This window comes from Manis pentadactyla, chromosome 2 (assembly GCF_030020395.1).
Source record: "Manis pentadactyla isolate mManPen7 chromosome 2, mManPen7.hap1, whole genome shotgun sequence".
Taxonomy (NCBI): domain Eukaryota; kingdom Metazoa; phylum Chordata; class Mammalia; order Pholidota; family Manidae; genus Manis; species Manis pentadactyla.
The window spans coordinates 82,487,615-82,508,849 of record NC_080020.1 but is presented as its reverse complement, the minus strand read 5'-3'; the positions used below and the strand labels follow the sequence as shown (position 1 = coordinate 82,508,849).

General features: G+C 33.7%; 1 protein-coding gene across 1 annotated transcript in view; it reads left to right on the top strand.

Annotated features, from left to right (window-relative positions):
* The first annotated feature begins 1,146 nt into the window (after window positions 1-1,146).
* The window catches only part of AGGF1 (angiogenic factor with G-patch and FHA domains 1), a 37,911-nt gene continuing 17,822 nt past the window's right edge, over window positions 1,147-21,235 (top strand). Inside the window, exons 1-11 of the mRNA XM_036914117.2 lie at window positions 1,147-1,702; window positions 4,167-4,269; window positions 5,280-5,482; window positions 6,298-6,462; window positions 9,090-9,278; window positions 12,453-12,783; window positions 13,839-13,950; window positions 14,819-14,870; window positions 18,660-18,761; window positions 19,669-19,834; window positions 20,941-21,023. Of these exons, the coding sequence (XP_036770012.1) occupies window positions 1,493-1,702; window positions 4,167-4,269; window positions 5,280-5,482; window positions 6,298-6,462; window positions 9,090-9,278; window positions 12,453-12,783; window positions 13,839-13,950; window positions 14,819-14,870; window positions 18,660-18,761; window positions 19,669-19,834; window positions 20,941-21,023 (1,716 nt within the window). The 5' untranslated portion in view covers window positions 1,147-1,492. The remainder of the gene's footprint in view (window positions 1,703-4,166; window positions 4,270-5,279; window positions 5,483-6,297; window positions 6,463-9,089; window positions 9,279-12,452; window positions 12,784-13,838; window positions 13,951-14,818; window positions 14,871-18,659; window positions 18,762-19,668; window positions 19,835-20,940; window positions 21,024-21,235) is intronic.

Sequence of the window (21,235 nt, the reverse complement as noted above, 5' to 3'; positions counted from 1 at the left end):
TGGTAGAGCCACTGTACCAGCTCTGGACAGCCCATTTCCACATTTCTTTAATGTAATAGAAGAACCTCCTAATTTGTTTAATAAGCCATTTTAGACTAAACTGTGTTAACGTAATTCCTGATACACAAGGCTTTCTCTCTCTTTTTTTAAAATTGGCATTCTTTTCTTCCTGACTAATGGTCAGAGGTGAGGTATAGACTAGTAGTAGCATGAAGTCAGAATTTAGGCATGGCTAAAAGATCACTGTTGGCTTGACCATAACGTGCCTTGTAGAAAGGCTCTTAAGCCCTAAGGAATAAAGTGTGTAGGACCCAGAGAGGGCAGGTCCCCGCTGGGGAGCTCACTGCCAAGCGGGAAGTGCACAGGACAAAAGGCGCACAGAGTGCACTAGGACATCAAACTGGGGTCTTTTGCTTAGCTGTGTTCAGCGAACGTTTACGGACAGCCGCTTCCTAACACGCACTGTGCTGGGCCCTGGGAGAGGACTGGCAAGATACGGTTGGTCGCTGACCTCCAGAGATCTCAGGCCCAGCATTCGAATTCTAACTGACCTTGGTGCAGGAGGTGTGTTAAGAAGCAAGCCTTCATCAATTTAAAGGCTGGTGAACAAATGCTAGTTTCACACACACCGAACAGCAAAAAAAATCCACGGAACCAGAGCATTTTTCTCTCCTGCTTCCACAGAATCTTTTTGCTTATTTTCCCATCAGGGATGGTCCTTTCTAAAAGACAGACCTAATAAATTTTTCTTTTTCCGGGGGCACAAACCAAACCTCATGGCATCAGCAGAATTACTAAGCAGAACACCAGAACACTACGTTCTAGATCTAGTTTAGCATTATCTCCGTAACCTTTGGCAACTCATTTCTTGGAGATTCAGTGTTCTCATCTGTGAAACAAGAAGCTAGGAAGTGCACTCTATGCAAAAAGTTTGAAACCTTTTTTGGAAGTCGACAAGTGCAAAAGCCTAAAACCAAAGGCGGCGATCTTCTGTCATCCCAGGGCGACGGTAGGCGTTTTTCCAGCTGCTCTCCACGCCCTTAGGTACCGCCCCGCCCCTCCGCAGCCGGCGGGAATTGCGCATGTGCACCATGTGGCCCTTTGCGCTTCCCGTCACTTCCCTTTCTATCCTCTGCTCTGCCCACCGCCTGGGCCATCGCTTCCGGTTCAGCCCAGGAACGGCCCCCAGCGCTTATGGCACCTGCTTCGCTGGCTAGCCCATTGCTTCAGCGCGTCTGCAGCAGTTTCGGTAGTGGGGAACTCAACTGCAGATAAAGTTTTCCTGTTTCAGAGCCGGGCGGATTGGGCCAGCCGTTCCTCTCCGCCACAGACAACGAACTTTCGGGCGTTATGGCCAGGGGCCACAGCGGCCGGGCGGATATGAGGCCGCTGTTCGCTGCCCGCGCGCTCTCGTGGCTTCTGGGTCAGTCAGCGACCCCCTCAGCCTGAGCGCAACTCCTCCTCGTACACGGGCCGCCTCGCGCCAGATCCCATGGCCTCCGAGGCGCCGTCGCCTTCGTTGTCACTGTCACCACCTCCCTCCCCCGAGCCTGAGCTGGCCCAGCTGAGGCGGAAGGTGGAGAAGTTGGAACGTGAGCTGCGAAGCTGCAAGCGGCAGGTGCGGGAAATCGAGAAGCTCCTGCATCACACCGAGCGGCTGTACCAGAGCGCCGAGAGCACCAACCAGGAGCTCCGTACCCAGGTGCGCAGTCCGTCTCCAGCCCCGCGCCCCATCCAGACCAAGGCGAGGCTTTCGAAGCCTCTGGTAACCTCGAAAGGGTTCCCTGGTAGGGCTCAGACTACTTTATAGAGTACCTGAAAGAAGTAAAAGTTCTGTGCGATTATAATTCCCAGTGCATATGGAGCAAACTTGAGTTCGTATTACTCCATTTAAGGTTAAGTGCGTGAGCTGCGGTTACGGCTGGCGTGGAGTGAACTTCAGTACTTAGTCTTCATTCTTGTAACATCTAGTTGGCAGTAGGCAAATTTATAATACTCTAGATTACTTTTGAGTTTGTTAAAGCACTGGACTTGAAACAGAATCCCATTTGTCACTTTCTAGATGTGTGAACTGATACTGAACTTCAGTTGCCCATAAAATGAGAATTCTAGTACCACACAGGTGAAGGTTAAATTAAGTGTGAACAAACTTTTACAGTACCACAAACTGTTGAACGTTATAAATATGTAAGGTTGTTATTCTGGCCATTTATCAGCTTGAATTTTCTGTTGGAAGTAAGATGTAACTGTTAGAGACACTAAGCAGCCAACTTCATTTTCATAAAATACAGTAAGGATGAATAAGCTCACTTTTTTTTTTTACTTTTGAACTGAAGCATGTTTTTTTCGAACTTGATTTGTTGGGCAGTTGCACCAGACAAATGATTTCCACATAATTAGTTAAGTGGTTGTCTAGTTCCTTGTAATAATACATTGGTACATTGACTAAAACCACATATGTAGGCTGAACACTAAAACGTCACCAAACTTTGTTACGCTTTTTTATCAAATGACTAATGAAAATGACTGCTGAGTTGCAGTGATTTGGTGTGCTCGTTATATAGAGTTGTTAATGTTAGGACATTATCGAAAAACGCTTGTTTACTCAATTAGTTCTTGAACACCTGCAGTGTACTAGGAGGCTACAGATGAGGTCAAAAGATTGTGGGGGAGGAGAAGCAAAATATGACAGCTTTTAAAAAGCTCTTTATACTTCTAAATTGTTAAAGTACTGTTTGCTATAGATATCCTAAAAGAAAACATTTTTGCTCATCTTCGAAGAGTTGGCATTTTGGTTATTAGTGTTAATATGATGATGTTCTAACGGGAAAAATTGAAATGCATAGGAAGCCTTGAGTCTACTGGTGATGGTAACTCCTCGTTACTCTTCCTGGTGATGAAAGGAGTTTGGTTGTTAACCGTCATTCCACATCACTAAATAGCGTTTTATCTGGAGCAGTTCACTTGCGATTTGAGGGTGAACTTGTAGAAAAACATATGTACAGGCTTTGGAATCATACAAACCGTGTGCAAATTACTTTGTATATTCAGATTTCTCATGTGAAAAGGAGAATTAGGACATCTGTTTGGTAAGGTGGTTGTCAGAAACAATGTGATATTATCCCAAGTACTAAGTATAGTGCCTCGCATGTAGCAGATAATAAATGACTAATCTATTTCACAGTAATAGTGGTAGTAGCCAGAGCCAGAACTAGGGCGAGACAATCAGTAGTCTTTGGTGAAGTATTCATGAGAATGGTCTTTCTCAGGTACAGGTCTGGTACTTGCATAAAGCTGACAGTTGTGTGCCTCCTTACATTTTGCTCCCTGGGTGCCTTTCTTCACCCGAGGTCAAGGCCTGCTACCTGGTGGTGCAACAGATCTGATCATTTATGAAGTGCCTAGATAATCTTTATATACTCAGTCTTATCACCTTTCTCCTCTTAAGCTTTATGGATCATTAAAACAACTGTTTAGAAGCTTGTTTCTTAGTATTTTTATGCTTACAATAGACATTGTTGCACACTGAGATGACATCCAACTGAGGTGTGTTGATGAGCCTGCCCCCCATCCACTTGTGGGTGTTTCCACACTCTGTTGCTCTGGCCTTGGCGTTCAGGGGGGCACAGGGAGGACAGGTGCTCCTCTGAGGCAGTCACCTCTATTCCTATCTGCTGCAGTTATTTAGTCATAAGACTACTATTTAAAGAAAAATGTACATTAAAGTTATATGAGTGGCATTAATGTATTTAAGTGAATAAGTAATTCCAGGTGGAATACACTGCTACTAGATACTAAATGATGCTGGGTAATTTAGTTTGGTGAATGGAAACTAACTTTTTTTCCCTATTTCTTTAGGGAGGACTGACTAAAATATTAGTATAAAATTTGTTGGAAAAAAAGGATCTTGTAAACAAAGTCCTACTTAGTCAATGTGATTTTTGGAGGAGATATTTTGGGGTTGAGCATAAGAATTAAAACATCTCCCTTTGCAAATGTAACAAGTGAAAATCAACTATAGTTTTTCTCAAAGGGAAACTAGCTGCTGTTATTACTTCTGTAAAACTTTTAGCAAGGGAAATAATTACTGTAATTTCAATAGAATGGTGTCTGTATTATTAGATTGCTATGTGATTTATTTTTCCTAAAGCCTTGTTTTCTTTCAGGTAGAGGAGCTCAGTAAAATACTCCATTGTGGGAGAAACGAAGATAATAAAACATCTGATGTAGAGGTGCAAACAGAGAACCACTCTCCTTGGTCAATCTCAGGTATTCAGCTGATGGTTGAAGATATCCTAATACTTTCACATTCAAATCATGCTTACATGGAGTTTTCTTTAAATTTAAAATAGACAAATATCTGGATAAATATGAGAACAGTTAAAATGTTGACTTCTTTCCATATGATTTGGTATTTTCAGATAATGTGTTTCTCTTTTGGTGGGAAAGCAGAAAAGTATTGTCATTCCTATAAATACATACTTAATGGTAATATGTTTTCAGTGGCACATTCACTGAGTTATTTTGCCATGCTGTGAGCCATCTGCTCTCATACCAGGTTATGATCAGGGGCACATGTATTTTCTTGTTGGTACATTCCACTTAGCATTGTGTTCAATGCCAGTCTCTCAGATCCTTGTGGGAATGGTGAGCCCGCAACTATGGATGGCCTCATCAGTGGCGTTACGTTGTGAGGCAAAATAACTGAGAAACTGACTCATAATAAATAGGGATCACATGAAATGATTTTCATTTAAGATTTGCCTTGTTTCATTCAGCACATGATTTAACTGCATTGGTAAGCACAGCATTACTATTAACATTACGTATCTGTGTGATTTTTTTTTTTAAGTCACCATCATGAGAGAAATTTGTTAGAAAAATCAACCCTTGGCACATTTGTCTTTATGCTGTTCTCATTTGATATACAGTGATATTAAGGTATGTAGTTAGAAGTTGTTGAAAGTTGCTAATTTTTTTTGACATAACACAACCTATCCACCTGTTTTCTTCTATTCTTGTTAGGGGGCAAATCTAAATCTTCTTTTTTTAATTTTCATTTTTAATTTCAACTAAAGTACTGGAAGTGACATTAGAACCAAAAATACATTCTTATGCACATTTATCTGCACCATCAGTTTTAGTCTGATAAAATGTGTACAGTTTTACAAATATGATTGCTTGCAATGTGTGCTGTTGTGTTCAATGCCAGTGTTTTGCAATTAAGTCCTTTTTATATACACTCTTCTAATATACCACTTAATTCATTTTTGCTACAGATTATTATTATCAGACTTACTATAAGGATGTTAGTCTTCCAGATAAAGAAACTGAACTGTCAGTTCAGCAAGATCAGGATATCGAAGCATCCACTTTTAATTCTAAAGATCAGTCACAAATAGAAAATGAGGCTTATGCTGGTACTGATACAGCAGAAAGTGTTAAATGTGGACAAGAGGACCATTTTGCCTCAGATGCACAGGTAATAAAATGCCTAACATGAAACCAATGCCCAAGAACTTGTCCTTCTTTGTAAGAAAAATAGGCTTGTTTGGTCTCTCACAACATATACAAGAGTTTTACACATTATATATATAATTATACAGTGAATATTACATTTTTTGAGAAAAATTAGAACTTCATATTTGTAATTGTTTTCCTTCTCTGTTGTGTTCCAAAAATCTATGATATGTATAATCTAAAACAAAATTTGCCTGTATATATTGACTCAACCAAAAAATTTTGAATAATAACCACAATACCATGCTCACATCAAATTTTTTTTTTTAGTGCTTCCTTTATGTCATATATCCTGCCATTGTTCAAATTTCCCTAAATGTTTTTTGAATTTGTTTTTATGGTTTGTTTGAATTAGGATCCCAGTAAAGTTCATACTGTGCAATGGCTTGATGTGTGATCATAATCTATATCTCTCCTCCATCTCTCTTTAAAAAATTGTTTCCTTTGAACATATAATTACTGAAGAATCTAGATCATTTGTCTTAAAGAATATTTCAGTACCTATTTTGTGGAGTCTTCCCTTTGTTATCAGGCATTTATTTACGAGTAATGGTCACTCACTTTTAATTCCTCAAAACTGGGTCAAAACTGATGCTCTAGGAAACAGTTTAAAAAGCAGATAAAATTGTAATTGATAGCCATCCCTTCCCGTTGCAGAAACTGAAGTCTCATGACTTAAAATGACTTTTAAGTCTATTTATTGTTTTGAATTCTGCCAACTTACAAATTGCTATCAGGAGGTTTTCTTCTTATTTGACATGAATGTGTTTTATCTAGGAACCAGCATCTGCATTAGCAACAGAAGATACATCCTTAGAAGGTCCGTCATTAGCTGAAAGTTTGAGAGCTGCAGCAGAAGCTGCTGTATCACAGACTGGATTTAGTTATGATGAGAATACTGGACTGTATTTTGACCACAGCACTGGTTTCTATTATGATTCTGTAAGTGTCTCTGACCTTTACATACTGTATGGTCGTATTCTTAGGTGCTTGATACCAAATATTCAATCCTAAGCTGAATTAGGGAAAGCAAGAAGCTGCATTTATAAATTGTTGACTCAAAGCTATTTGACAAGGGTAAATAAATATGAAATAGCTTATGATGCTACACTTGAGATTTTTAATTAAATAAATTAATTGTGGTTATTATAGATTAATATTTTAGAGAGGTCTAATGTTTAATATGTAAAATAACATACAAAATGTTAGAGCATTTATTATGCTCTAAAAAGCAGACAACTGTGTTGTAAAATGTTTAAGAACATGAACTATCATTTTCAAATAGAATTTCTTACGAAGCTTCATTGTTGATTCTAGCCTTAAGGTGATTTTTTAAAAAGTTATTTCAAATAATTATGTCTTTATGATTCCTGAATCCATTTGAGGCCACAGAGAAAGGCTTTTTCTTGAATTCGCAATAGCATGTTTATTATTGTTTTATATTCTGTGGCTTTTAAGCATTTCAATTTTTAAAAATCAATCTGTTAACAGTAAGAGCTAGGGAATTATTGTGAAATCGGAAATGTAATGGAACACAGACTAAGACAGAACCAGAAAATAAAGTACTTGATTTATAATACAGTGTTATGGCTATTAAAGTCTGGTACTTAGATAGATTTTATTTGGGATTTGATAACAAATGATGATGGAACTCACCCATGTACTACCGCCTCAATGTTCTAGGCATGTGATCTGGTCTACAGGAATTCCAGAATGTAGTGGGTCCAAAAGTGGAGCAGATATTCACCATTCCAGTTACTGGAACTATTATTAACTAATCTAGGGAACATAATGGTAATACTAATAAATATCCTACTTAGTTGAGAGATTTCATTAGTTTGTCAGTTTGCCCTTGTATACTTTGTAAATCCTTTGTATACTAATTGGCAATGCTAATTAATACCCAGAAATTATGTTTTAACTGTTACTATCAGAGAGAGTAGCTGTTACTTATTTCGTTTCTAGGAGAATATAGAGTTCCCAAGTACATGATATTAGTCCTTGTCATTCCCTGACTTTCCTATCTATATCTTTCCTTCTGACATCTATTCTTTAAATGGTTAGTTACATTCTGCCAGGTGATATGTCTCAGTAAATTAGACTTCACTGTTTTGCCATTTCACTTGTGCTATTTTCATTTTATTTTAATTAAGTAAAGTTTTTGTTGTATTTTTGAAGTTGTCTGTATTTTGGGTTGAAAGATGTAACAGATTTAAATGGTTTGAGTTATAGAAGTTCTCTTATCACTGGAAATAAAGATTAGAACACCCCATTTAATTTTTTAGGTAAGGTAAAGATAGTAAGAATTCCAAATATTTTTATAAGAGGTCTGTAAAATGGATTGACAGTAAACTGCAGTTGTATTAACAGTAAGGAAATAAATTACTCTTTTTCAGAAATGTTTAGTTGTTTAAGCTCAGTGTATCATAAAGTGTTTTCTGGTCTGATCTTTATGGATATATGATGTAAATAAAAATAAAACTTCATTAAATCTTAATTATAGACTCCTGGCCCATATCAAATAACTACATAATTTTATCTTTCTAGGTGTTATCCATAATTTGTCAAAATTTATTTTTGCACGGCTGCTTTACTCATAAGTCTTATGTAATTACCAATTGGAGAATCAATTAGTGAAGACAGTGTTATCTATTTTTTTTTAAATAGAATGTTATGTTGTACTATTCATGATCTTTATTTTATTTTCAAATTTTTCTTTGGGGCTTTTAGTAGTGAACATTAAAAGGCAAATTTTTGTTTTGTAACACTGAGAGGAAGGTTTGGGGGTTTATACTACCAAGTCATGTAATCTTAAGGATGATGAGCCTGGAATTGCTTTTATATGGTCAGCTTCTTCTGATGCATGCCCTAGTTTTCATAACTTCTAAAAGGTTCCTTGCCACTTTTCATTAATGTATCAAATTGAACCATATGAAATTGCTGTTTGTGTCAGTAATAAAATGGTCAAATACTGGCAGTTTCATGAGATTCAGTTTAATATTTAAATGTATTTATTTTCATACTAGGAAAATCAGAGTAGATATTGAATAACAAAGTATTTTGGAAAATTGCCAGGGTTTTTCATTCTGTTATCTTTATTCATTATCTTCTGAAAATACTACAGTTCTTGAAAAGATCATTTACTGTACTTGGATATATTACTCTTAAAAATCCATAGCTAGCAATTACAGAATAGGTCATACTAGGAGTATAAATTTGTATACTTTAGGAAAACAAATTCTTTGTCTCAATAACCATAAAAATATTAATATTCTTTAATTGGAAAATCTCACGTTGAGTAATTTATTTTTTTTTTAAAATCCAAAAAAGGAAAATGACTTTGTTCAGTTGTATAGCAATATTTATAAGAACAGAAGAAAAGGGAGCAGTTGGCCCACAAGATACTGGGTAAGAAAATGATAGTATATTTACTTGAAAAAGCATATTTAGGCCTTAAAGTGGTAGTTTATAAAGACTGAGGAAATTTTAAGGGCATTTCTGTTGAGTTAATTTTTAAATTTTATTTCATCTTACCTGAATAGAATTTACTGTTTTCTTGACTTTGAAAGGAAAATCAACTATATTATGATCCTTCTACTGGAATTTATTACTACTGTGATGTGGAAAGTGGTCGATATCAATTTCATTCTCGAGTAGATTTGCAATCTTACCAGACTTCTGGCACAAAACAAAGTAAAGATAAAAAATTGAGGAAGAAAAGGAAGGATCCAGATTCTTCTATAACAAACGAGGAAAAGGTAATGTTTTCGTTTACAAAATGGTACTCTCGTAATTAAGCCAACATTTTTGATGAAACTGAAAATCATTCAGTAAGTCTGTGTTTCAAACATATTCACTAAGATAACAAGATACCAGAATCTGTCAACCAAGGAACATACACATGGAGCAAAACAGATTTTCACAAATTCTCAGTCACTAGGTGTAGAAGGAATTTCTTAAGAGGGCAGACTTAGGGCAGATAAAATAGTATTGTGTTATATAATTTGGAAGAACATTGAGATTCATTTGATAAGTTGATGTCAATGCACAGTTCACAATAAAAGAAAAACAGTTTGTAAGCAGAAGTAGATAAAAATTCAACTTTCCTAGACATGTTGAGCAATATCTTAAAAAATAAAGCAACACTTAAATATTATCTTAAATTATTAGCAACACTTAAAATATTAGCAAACATTAAAAAAATCCATAGCTAGCAAATAAAGGGGGAGGTCATATTAGGAGTGTAAATTGGTATCTTTTGGAAAATAAATTGGCTGTTGTCTCAATAACTGTAAAAATGTTAATAATCTTTAATTGGAGCATCTCATTTTTGTGTAATTTTTTTTTAATCCAAAAAAGAAAGGTGACTTTGTTAAGTTGTACAGCAATACTTATCAGAACAGAAGAAAATTAAAGAGTACAACTGACCCACAAGATAGTGAGTAAGAAAATGATAGTACATTTAATTGAAAGTAGTATTTAGGTCTTAAAGTGATAGTTCATAAAGACTGAGGGGAATTTTTATTCTGTAATATTTGTTTATTCAAATACCTGACATTTGGGTATTCTTTCTGGACTAAGGGGAATTTTTAAAAAGCTTATGGTATTAAATTGAAAGAAGGAATATAAAAAAAATGTTATAGATGCTCTTATTTCTGTTGCCTAAGCAGATAAGGTTGGTGTTTATAGGCTGGAAAGGAGGCTTATTTGTTATATTAGCATTTTGTGAATTGTAGTAACTATTAGGTACAGTTTTACTCTTGAAATTTTATCTCATGTTTTTCTCTCTCTAACCAAAGAAAAAGAATTTAAATATATAATACTGAAGTTCAAATATGGAATAGGGTTTCTGTTAGGTTTTTTTCTACTATCTGTTTGATTTGTTTTTATTTCTCTGTTTATTTTTGCTGACAATATCTAGGAATAGAAGAGTGTGTTAACTGAAATACTGAAAATGATTTTTCTGTTTGCTTTCTAGACCTCTGTTTTAATGACTCCTGCCTTTTATTAGTAGTTGAACTGTTTGAAAGGATAGGCTGTGAAAGTACTTCTCCTTAGCAATAAGAAAAGAACATGTAGGGGTTCTCAGATGACTTTTCGTGACAAACTAGAGAATGAAATTTGAAAGCATTCTGTGAGACTTTGGTCCAGCTTAGCTCCTGTAACTGCTCATCTTTACCATCTTTCTTTGAAAATATGTGAACTCCAAGGCAGAGACTTAAAGAAAATCCTGATTGAATTTTGAAAATTCACCAAGGATTCTGAAAGGTAGTTGTGAAGCATGGGAGACCAGTTAAGACATCCTCAGCTTTTTCTTTGTCTTTGAAGATGTCCTTGAGCCTCATTCGCTGGAAGTGGAAGGTTGTGAAAGGAACAGAGGAGGGTGAGGAGATTGGAGTAAAGAACTTGAAATATGCATATATACGCATCAATGCTCACATGTAGGCCCCCTTTCTTATCTTTCAGTGAATATCTGTAAAACATTCTGGACTGGCAAATAGTTTTTTAAAAACCTCTGTGGCAATTTTCACTCATTTTCCTCTGCATATGTTGGCCTACAAGCAGTAATAATAATAAAATATACGAGATTGGAAACTGCTTTTTTTTTTTAAGAGTATATATATAGATAGGGAATTTTTTTCACAACAGCCTTTAAAGCTCTCACAGTTTTTCAGCCCCTTGCCCTTGCTCTTATCCTTGGTGGGTGTATTGCTGGAAGTGTATACAGTTTATCATACTATGAGTGTTTAGCTACTCTCCAAACTGAATTTATGCTGCTATTAAAAATGTGTTTGAGATACTCTCATATTTTATAAAATAACAGAGGAACATATTAATTCATTTCATCATGTTGCTATAAGGTAGAAAGAAAATTCAAATTCAGTGTGTGTTACAAACCAAAGGAAAAGGAGAAAAATAACTACTTTTTCTAAGGTTAAAATAATAGATTCACTTGTCAAAAGGCATGCCAAATATATGTGTATAATAATAAAGGGCTTATGCCAGGTAAGTTGGAATTTTGGCATAGAAAAGATATAACTGATTCATTTGTACTTTAAATTGTGTATTATCAAACCAACTTAATAAAGTACTGCATTTAGCAAAATTTTAGTTCTGCTACACTAGTTACATTTGGATCTTTAAATTCTTGCTTGCAGTAATTAAAGCCAATTCTGTATTTTATGTGTGTTGGCTTGATTGGTTATAAGTTCAAAAAGAAAATTTAAGGTAGATGTATTTATTCTTTAGGCCTCACTGTCCAGTAAGGTAGCCACTAGCTACATATGACTATAGAACATTTGAAATATAGCTGGGGGTCTTAATTAATGTGTTTTATAGGTGTAAAGTACACTCAGTTTTGAAGACTTAGTACAGGAGGTCCATGTAAAATATTTCATAATTTTTATGTTGACTAAATGTTAACATTTATAGTTATATAATATTTTGTAAATACTGGGTTAGATAAAATGAATTTCACCTGCTTTTTACCTTCTTAATCTGGCTACTAGAAAATTTAAAGTATAACTTGTATTATATTTTTGTTGGACAGCATTGTTCTAGGCTGTTGCATGGTCCAAGCAATATGTGATGAGGGTCTAGACTGGGATAGTTAGGACACTGAGCATAGCTAAGGAAAGAGAATTGAGATAAATCGTAACATAGTCTGTAGTGCTTGGTAATTGATTCCATGTGATGGTTAAGGGGATGTCAAAGATAACTATAAGGTTTTTGATTTGGATGATAAATGGATGGTAATGTCATTATCAAGAAAGGGAACATGAGAGGAAGAGGGGGTACAGATAATAGAAATTGTTATTTCACTGTATGTATATCTCAACTAATTCATTGAAACATTTAGTGTTTAAACCTTATAAGATGGTCATGTTTAAGACTATTCTCTCCTGTTCCCACCGCCCTGCCTATCTTTCCAGGATTTGAATTCAGAAGATCAAAAGACGTCCAGTATTGAACATGTAAGCTGCAGTGAGGGAGAAGATTTTGCAAATGTGAAAAAGAAAGCCAAAATAGACATTCGTTACAAAAACAGTCCCCTTCAATTCACTGTTCCAGTTAGCAGACAGACTGTAGAATCTCATCTTAATGAAAACATCTATAGTTCGACTTCTTTTAGAGATGAGAAAATCATAGAGACTGATAGTGAGCCAGAAGAAGGTGAAATTACAGACTCTCAGACTGAGGACAGTTACGATGAAGACATTACCAGTGAAGACCATGAAACTGCAGAAGATACTGAGGATGAAGGTGAGCAAATTCATTTTACATAAATAACCCAGTCTGGTAATTGTAAAAGAGCAATACAGTTAAAAATGTGTTATTAACTCATGTAGTATATCTGCCAAAAAGTAAACTGATTGTTTTAGTGACATTATAAAAATTACATGGACTACCACTTGGTTATTTTCAAAATGTAGGGTATGAATAAATTACTAATAATTGGACCTTGAAGTTTGATTGCATTGAATTGCCTAGACAATAGAGTACAAAACCAATTTACCTACATTTTGATCCTGAAGAATGTATTAAGTCTGTTTTAGTGTGTTAGATATTTGTCATACTTTTGTAATTGAGGTGGGGAAAGACAAATTAACTTTAAAAAGTACAGACCATCGGTAGTACAGCATTGGGTATATAGTTAATCGTTCTTTAACATCTTAGTACGATGATAGATAGTGACTGCACTAGAGGGGGTGAGGATTTAATAATATGGGTAACTGTTGAACCTCAGTGTTGTATATTGAAACCACCATAAGATTGTATATCAATGATACTTTAATAAAATAAATAAATAAAGGGATTGCAGCTGTTTAAAAAAAAATGTAGTCCATGAATTCAGCTACATAGGTATTATGGTAAATCTTTGTTTGTTTGAGGATATAAAGATATAATTTTAAAACTCAGGATTTCGTATTGGGAGTACATGAGCTTATTTTGTTCTTGATATAATTTCACTTTTTTAAAAGAAGGTAGATTCAATTTTTCTAACATAATATAAAATGCTTGTTTGGGATATTTTCAAATTCCAAGACCCTAAAAAAGAGAGAGTTGATTTTTTAAAAAATTGTGATAGATGCCGAATTTGCTGAATATCTTTAGGTTGATCACTTTAAGTTGATAACAGTGTTAAGCCTTACTCATTGTGTGTGTCATTTTGCAGAATTTAAGAAGGTTGTTTTAAATAGAATTAAGATTTTTTATCAGTAAATTTTTATTTTATGGATGCCTCCTACTCATATCTAGACATTTCTAATTTTTTCCGTAGGATTTGAATTAATATTTACCCACTTTTTCTTTGGCAGATGAAGAAAAAATTTGGCCCCCATGTATTAGAGTAATTGTTATTAGATCACCAGTATTGCAGACAGGATCACTTTTTATCATTACAGCTGTAAACCCTGCTACAATTGGAAGGTAAGCATGTTTACTATTATTATATTTGTATATTTGATTTACTCCAGTAGATTGTGCATTTCTTTGAGTAGTTATCATGAAATATGCATGGTGTTTGTTGAATAGGCAAAAAAAATGACATCCATGTCCCTCCCTCTCCTACTCAGTATTATTGACATTTACCTTTTGTTGTTTGCTTTTGTAAGTCAGTTAAGGATACAACTTCATAATCCCTTAAGGGGATTGCCTATGTAAAGATAAAATTTTGGTGATGCCTTCCACAGAAATTTTATCATTTTCTTACCCTTTGTACTGCCCTTTTTAGGTTTAAATAACTTAAGCCTGGTATTGGGGGTCTTCTCTGCTTCTTTTCCTTTGCTGCTTTGTAACTCATAATCAGCTTGTAGAGAGGTAGATTTTAATCTTGAGGAGGATAATTTCATTTCTTCCCAGTGGGAAAGACAATCTATCCTTAATTCATACTCTACACAATTTCTTCATCTTAAATTCTTGGAGAATAGTATGCTCTTTTTACCTGTAGTAATAGAAGTGGAAACAGTCAACAGATCTGGATAAATTACTGATGTTAGTATAAAGGATATTTTGTCCCACTGGCTGTTTATTAGCCTGGAGTAGAGGTACTGAAGAATAAAAGTAATTCTGGAACCTCTTTCCAAACAGGAAATTTAGAATAGGATTAAGAAAACTGAACTTAAGAGTAATAGACTTGCATTTTCACATTATCTTTTTTTTGTTTTTGTTTTTTTAATGTTATCTTTAAAAAAAAGAAAACCTATCTTTAAAAAAGAATTCTTTCCATGTCACTGTAAGTGCTGCATTTATATATATGTTTCAGAAATTATTAAAGACATTTTACTTAACTCTGCAGAGAAAAAGATATGGAACATACTCTCCGAATCCCTGAAGTTGGTGTCAGTAAGGTAAGCTCTTTGATTTTTCAAAGATAGCCCCTTAGGTGTAATTTTATAAATTATGGCAGAAGGCTTAGGGATTTTCCCATTTAAAAAAAAGGTTAATAGTCAGTGAAGTAATGGTAATGAAAGCAATGCAGGTTTATTCCATTCATTGAAAAAATAATTCCTTATTACAATTTGTATCACAATTTGGTTTAACTATGTTATGTTTAATTTTTAATAGTCTGGAACAGGAGTAGAAAATGTGGATTAATTTAAGTATTAAAGTAATACCCATTTATAACAAATACTTATTGAATGAAATAAATATGCTGGATATTATGACAGTTCAAAAATGAATCAGACCTGCATTCAGGCTACTTTAGTAGATGGTTATTTTGAGTCCAGAGTATTTTACAACCCAAGAAGAGTTTATTCTCTATCACCCAGGGCTCTCCATTCACACCTTTTCCTAGTTGAATCTCTAAAAATGCAGGAAAAAATGGTTAGGTTTTGAAAGCAACAAGAAAAGAGTTGCAACTTAAGCTATTAGTACAAAAAATCATATGTTAAGCTGCTGAGCTCTTTATACTTCAGATTTATCTTTTCCTTTACTATATTTTTTGTAGTTTTCCTCTTCCTTCTGTGGTTATCATTTTCCTGTTTTTTTTTTTACCATTCATCATCCCCATTTTGTTTCTATTTAGTGGACTATAATATCGATCTCAAGTATATATTTTATGTGATTTTTGTCTTTTTGGAATGAAATTTGTTTCCCATTACTTGAAAGTCCAAATGTTTTTACTTTATTTGGACTCATTCATAGGGGAGAAAATCCTCATAATCTTAAATCTGACCAAATTATCTTTTTTTTTTAAACTTCCTTATGACCCTTCATTCTTCTGCATCCGAAGAAAACCCAGTCTGTAACTTAAATAGCAAAGAAGTCCTTCTCTCACTCCAATCTAAATATAGGTAGTTCTCTGGTGGCATTTCAGCTTTTTCTTTCTTTGAAACAAACATGTCCACTGGGGTAGATAATTTGTTAGCTATGTGAAATCAGTTTGATAATATATATCACACATATCCAGGTAGATGAAAAAAATTAAATAAATGCCCCTCTATATTTAGTATTAATATTAGGGGGAAAAAAACAGAAATATTTAAGCACTGGATACAAGACTTCCTTAGTTAAAAAAAAAAAAAAGTCATAGATGGCCAGATAATTTTGAGTAATTTAAAATTTGAAACTATATGTTAAACAAATCTAAAAGGCAGATGAGGACAGTCAGACAAATATGACAAAATATATATCCTTTATATTTTAAGAGCTCATACAAATGCATTTTTTCAAACCCCACTGTGACACCAATAGGTAAATGAGTAAAGGACACAAATAATTTAAAATAAAGGAAATGCCATGGTTAATATATGAAAACCATTAGATCTTTCTAGTAATTTAAGAAATATAAATGAAGCCTAGATAATGGTTTTCATTCAGATTTATTAAGTATCATTCCTATTAGAGCATCATTTAGAAAAGCTCTTTGAAATGATGTTTCAAGTCAAAAAACTTGAAACTGTTTAAATATTTTGTTATAGTTGCTATTCTAAATAACCCAATTGAAAAAATTCAACAAAGGACATAAAGAGAAAATTTACAGAAGAGAAAACCTAAATGGCTAAGAATATAAGAAAAGGTTTAACCTCAATAGTAATCAGAGAAATGCAAATTAAAGTCACAATGATGAGATCTAATTTCATACTTACTATGCTCGCAAAAACTAAAAATTCTGGTGATAGCAAGTATTGAATAAGTCTACATAAAGCAACAGAATTCTTACAGACTGCTGTTGGGAATGTAGATTAATATAATCACTTTGGAAAACAATATGGCAATATGTAATAAAATTTAAGATTTATATATACTATGGCTTAGTAATTTTATTCCTAAGTATATATTCCAGAGAAAGACTTGTTTGTCCACAAGAAGAATTGCAAATACAAGAACCTTCAAAGAAACATTCTTTAGAAATAATAAAACTTTGGAAAAAACCTGAATGTCCATCGTCAGAAGAATATATAGATGGGTACATCCATACAGTGGGTTACCATTCAGCAAAATGGCACAAGTGTGCACCACAACTAAACGCACCTCACAATATAATACCCAAAGAAATGAAATATATATACAGTAGCATGCATTCATCAGAACTCATCAAACTGTATATTTAAGACCCATGTATTTCCTGTATGTAAATTATATCAATAAAAAATTCATGCAGTCTAATTCCCATTTATATCAAGTTCCAAATCAGGTAAAATAAACATAGTTTATAGATACATACATATTGGTAAAAGTCTAAAGAGATGCATCATGCTTAAATAAACATCAAAAACTTCTGGAAAGGAAGAGTAGGGGATGTACAAAGGGAGATACACATTGATGGATAATAATTTATTTTCTTTTAAATACCTGAGGTAACTATGACACAATTCATTAAAGTTGGGTCATGGGTAGATAGGTCCAATGTAGTCTTTGGTGTATTTAAAGTAAGTTTATGTTTATGAAACTTAAAAAGAACTTTTTTGAGATATGGTCCACATACCATATACAGTGTACCCATCAAAAGTGTATATTTCAAAGGTTTTAACATATGCCCAGAGTTGTGTGACCATTACTGCAATCAACTTAATGCCTGCAAGAACTAAAAATTCTGACAATACCATTTCATCATCATGAAAAACATCATACTCTATGGTAGTCACTCCCTATTTTCTGCCAACCTCCTCAGCTTTTGACAGCCACCGTTCTACTTTCTGTCTCTGTGGACTTGCCTATTCTGCATATTTCATATAAATGGAATCATGATAGTCTTTTTTGACTAACTCTTTCTCTTAACATGTCTTCAAGATTCATACATGTTGTAGCATGTATCAGTATTTTTTTTTAATAGTCAAATATTCCATTGTATGGATATATTACATTTTGTTTATTCATCAATTAATGGACATTTGAATTGCTTCCACTTTTTGGCTACTAAGAATAATGCTGCTTTGAACATTCATGTACAAGTTTTTGTTTGGACATAGGTTTTCATTTCTCTTGATACATACTTAGGAATAGGATTGTTGGGTCACATAGTAACTCTCTGTTTAATCTTTCGAGGAACTGTCTGACCCTTCCAGAGTAGCTGCACCATTTTACATTCCACTAGCAGTGTATTAATTACAAAATTTTAAATATTTCTATAGATCTTTATCCAATTAAATAGACATGTATTGAGTACGTGCATAAACAAAAATGTCAACTAATATAAGCAGTAACCATAAGCAATACAGTGACATTCACTTATGCAGAATCTCACATAATGTGTTTCATACACAAAGGGCTGCAGAGCAAGGAGGGGGAAGGAGTGATTAGTCCTGAATACTGAAAATCTGGATAACTGAGAAGTTGACCTTGAATGTTTCAAATCAACTTTTGGATTAAGAATTTTTAATGATACACTTACATTAGGTGAAAAAATGATTTCAGATTATATATATAGTGTTATTGCAACTATATTATAATAGTTGAAAAGGTAGGACACACACTGAGTTATTATTGGTAATTATAGATGGAATTATAGGTGACTTTTTCTTCTGTAGCTTCCACATTTCTATCAGAAGCATTATAATACTTTTATATTCAGAAAAAAGTATTAAAAATAATAAAAGTTAAATTTTCATAAAGTCCATCACATCCAGATGTTATCATGGTTAGATATATATATTTATATATTACTTTGTAATTACCTGGCTTTTTTTTTTAAGTTCCATGCAGAAATTTATTTTGACCATGACTTACAAAGTTATGTCCTAGTGGATCAAGGCAGTCAAAATGGTACAATTGTTAATGGAAAACAGATTCTTCAGGTGAGTGTGTATGTATTAATTAATTACTTGCATAATTTAAAAACTGACTTGAAATTTTTTATTCTTGAAGGTTCTGGTTACTATACAGATCATTTACTTCAGATTAGTGTTCAAGCCCAAATGTTTAATATGGAAGGGAATTCCCAGAAAGGGCTGAAAAAGTGTTTAAGTGGATGCTTGACTGTTGAGTTTTAACTTCTAATTATCTGTGCCTTATTTTTCGAGATAAATGCATATTAAAGTTATTTGCAATACATGTTACTATAGCAACTTCTGGGGCCCTCCTTTTTTGTGTGTTTTTAAAAAAATTGTTTTAATGTAAAAAGAATTGTTTTAATGGAAATGTTGTTAGCCTGGAAACTCCTGCAAGGCAGGGACTATGGCTGTCTGGTTAACTCTTCTATCCCCAACTTGTAGCAAAGTGCTTGGCACATAATAAATAGATGGAACAGAGAGAGAGGCCTTATTCTTAGTCTATAAGAATCAAAAATGAAATAAAACTGAATTATTTTTACTTCAGAGAGAAAAGAGAAGAGGGAGAAAGGGAAATTATGCACTTATCCCCTTAACACTTCATCTTTTTGAATATGATGATAACTCATTTTGGTAATAAATTGAATTTCAGATGGGTATTTCTTTGGTAGGATTGGGCATGGACATAGGGAGATTAGTGGCTTTTGATAACATAAAAATTAGAAGTTGCTCAGTTCAGCTATTTACTTCTCCACTAGTAGAACTTACAGATCATTCTCAAGTTGTGGCAGTGTGTGCATGGGTGTGTCAAATGTGTGTCTATCTCATTAAGAACCATCTCAAGTATTTTTTTGTTAAAATCATACATGATAGTAGAGATAAAATAGCCATATGTAACTCTTAGATTTCTGTTTTATAATACTTTCCCCTGTAGCCTAAAACTAAATGTGATCCTTATGTACTTGAGCATGGAGATGAAGTGAAAATTGGAGAGACTGTGCTGTCCTTTCACATTCACCCTGGCAGTGATACCTGTGATGGTTGTGAACCAGGGCAGGTTAGAGCTCACCTTCGTCTTGATAAGAAGGATGATTCTTTTGGTATGTGAACCATATTATTAGGCATGTAAACTGTTGTCTTTAATTCATTGGAGTATTCTAAAAAAAGTATCAGCTATCAGCTTCATATCTAATTGATATAATACTGTATTGAGGTGCATTTATATTTCACTGAGTGTTATAACATGAGACTCAGAAATTGCATGTATTTGAAATTTGAAATCTAAACTAATAAATTATGACTTTTCTATGTAATAATTTTACTGTGCAGTTATAGCATTAAATTCCTTTCTGACCAGGAAAGGTAATCATTGACTTAGTTTTTGGTAATGCATTTCATTAGGCTTTTGAAGCTGCATTGCAGTGATAGCTAAATGTCCTTCTAAAGGGTAATTGTGACATAATTATAATAAAGATTGGTTTCCTTTTAATATTTATTTACTAATAGGAAAAAGTCATTCCCAGTTAAACTCTGTCAAAGAATAATAACAGAGAAAATAACAGGACAAACTAGGTATTAAGAGTTACTGGTTGGTGTGTTTACTTTCCTACTTAAAGTTTATGCTGATCTATACCACTGTAAGAGGTTGTGATCTTGCTTTAAAGTCCACTCATCTAAGACTTTTAAAATTTAAATACTTTTGAGTAGTAAGAAGTAATTTTTTTCACATCAGTATTTCCCTGAAATACCAACTATACATACTCATTGTGTATTTTTTACTTTCTAATACTAGGTTATGAAAATGAGTGTGGCACATTCCACAGTGATATGAATCTTGGGTTCTTTGGCTTTTCTTTTGTACATGCTTATGTTTGTTTGGAAAATTAACAATAATTCTGTATTGGGATTCTCTTACAATAATATCAACAAAAGATGTTCAGTGTTTCTATTGGTATCTATACTATAATATTCCTATAATCTTTGGGTTTTGGTTTGCTTTATAAGTAGATTTAGTTACCAAAATGCTAAAAGGATGTCATAACCTGAGATCCTTTTACATCAATGTTTATTTGAACTTTTGGTTAATCTGCCAGTGAGATACTAATACTACTAGTTGTTTTATTATTAAATAACAGTATTAATTTTAATAAAATCCATTAGATTTCACGTTTGTTTTTTTTAAACCAAACTCACTTTTTTATTTTAGTTGGTCCAACACTAAGTAAGGAGGAGAAAGAATTGGAAAGGAGAAAAGAATTAAAGAAAATAAGAGTAAAATATGGTTTGCAGGTAAGAATATTAAATATTGTTATGTGTGTTAAATTGTGCGTCTGGTTTTGAGTAAAAATGCCTTCAGATATGCATAGTCAGTTTTATATATAAAAAGCTATTTAGGATGATTTTGAGATTTATCTGATTTCTTTTAGTTGTTTGCTGTTCACAGTTGATGAGGTTGGAGTAGAAAAATGATGATAATACCATATATTTGAATAGCCTGTTCT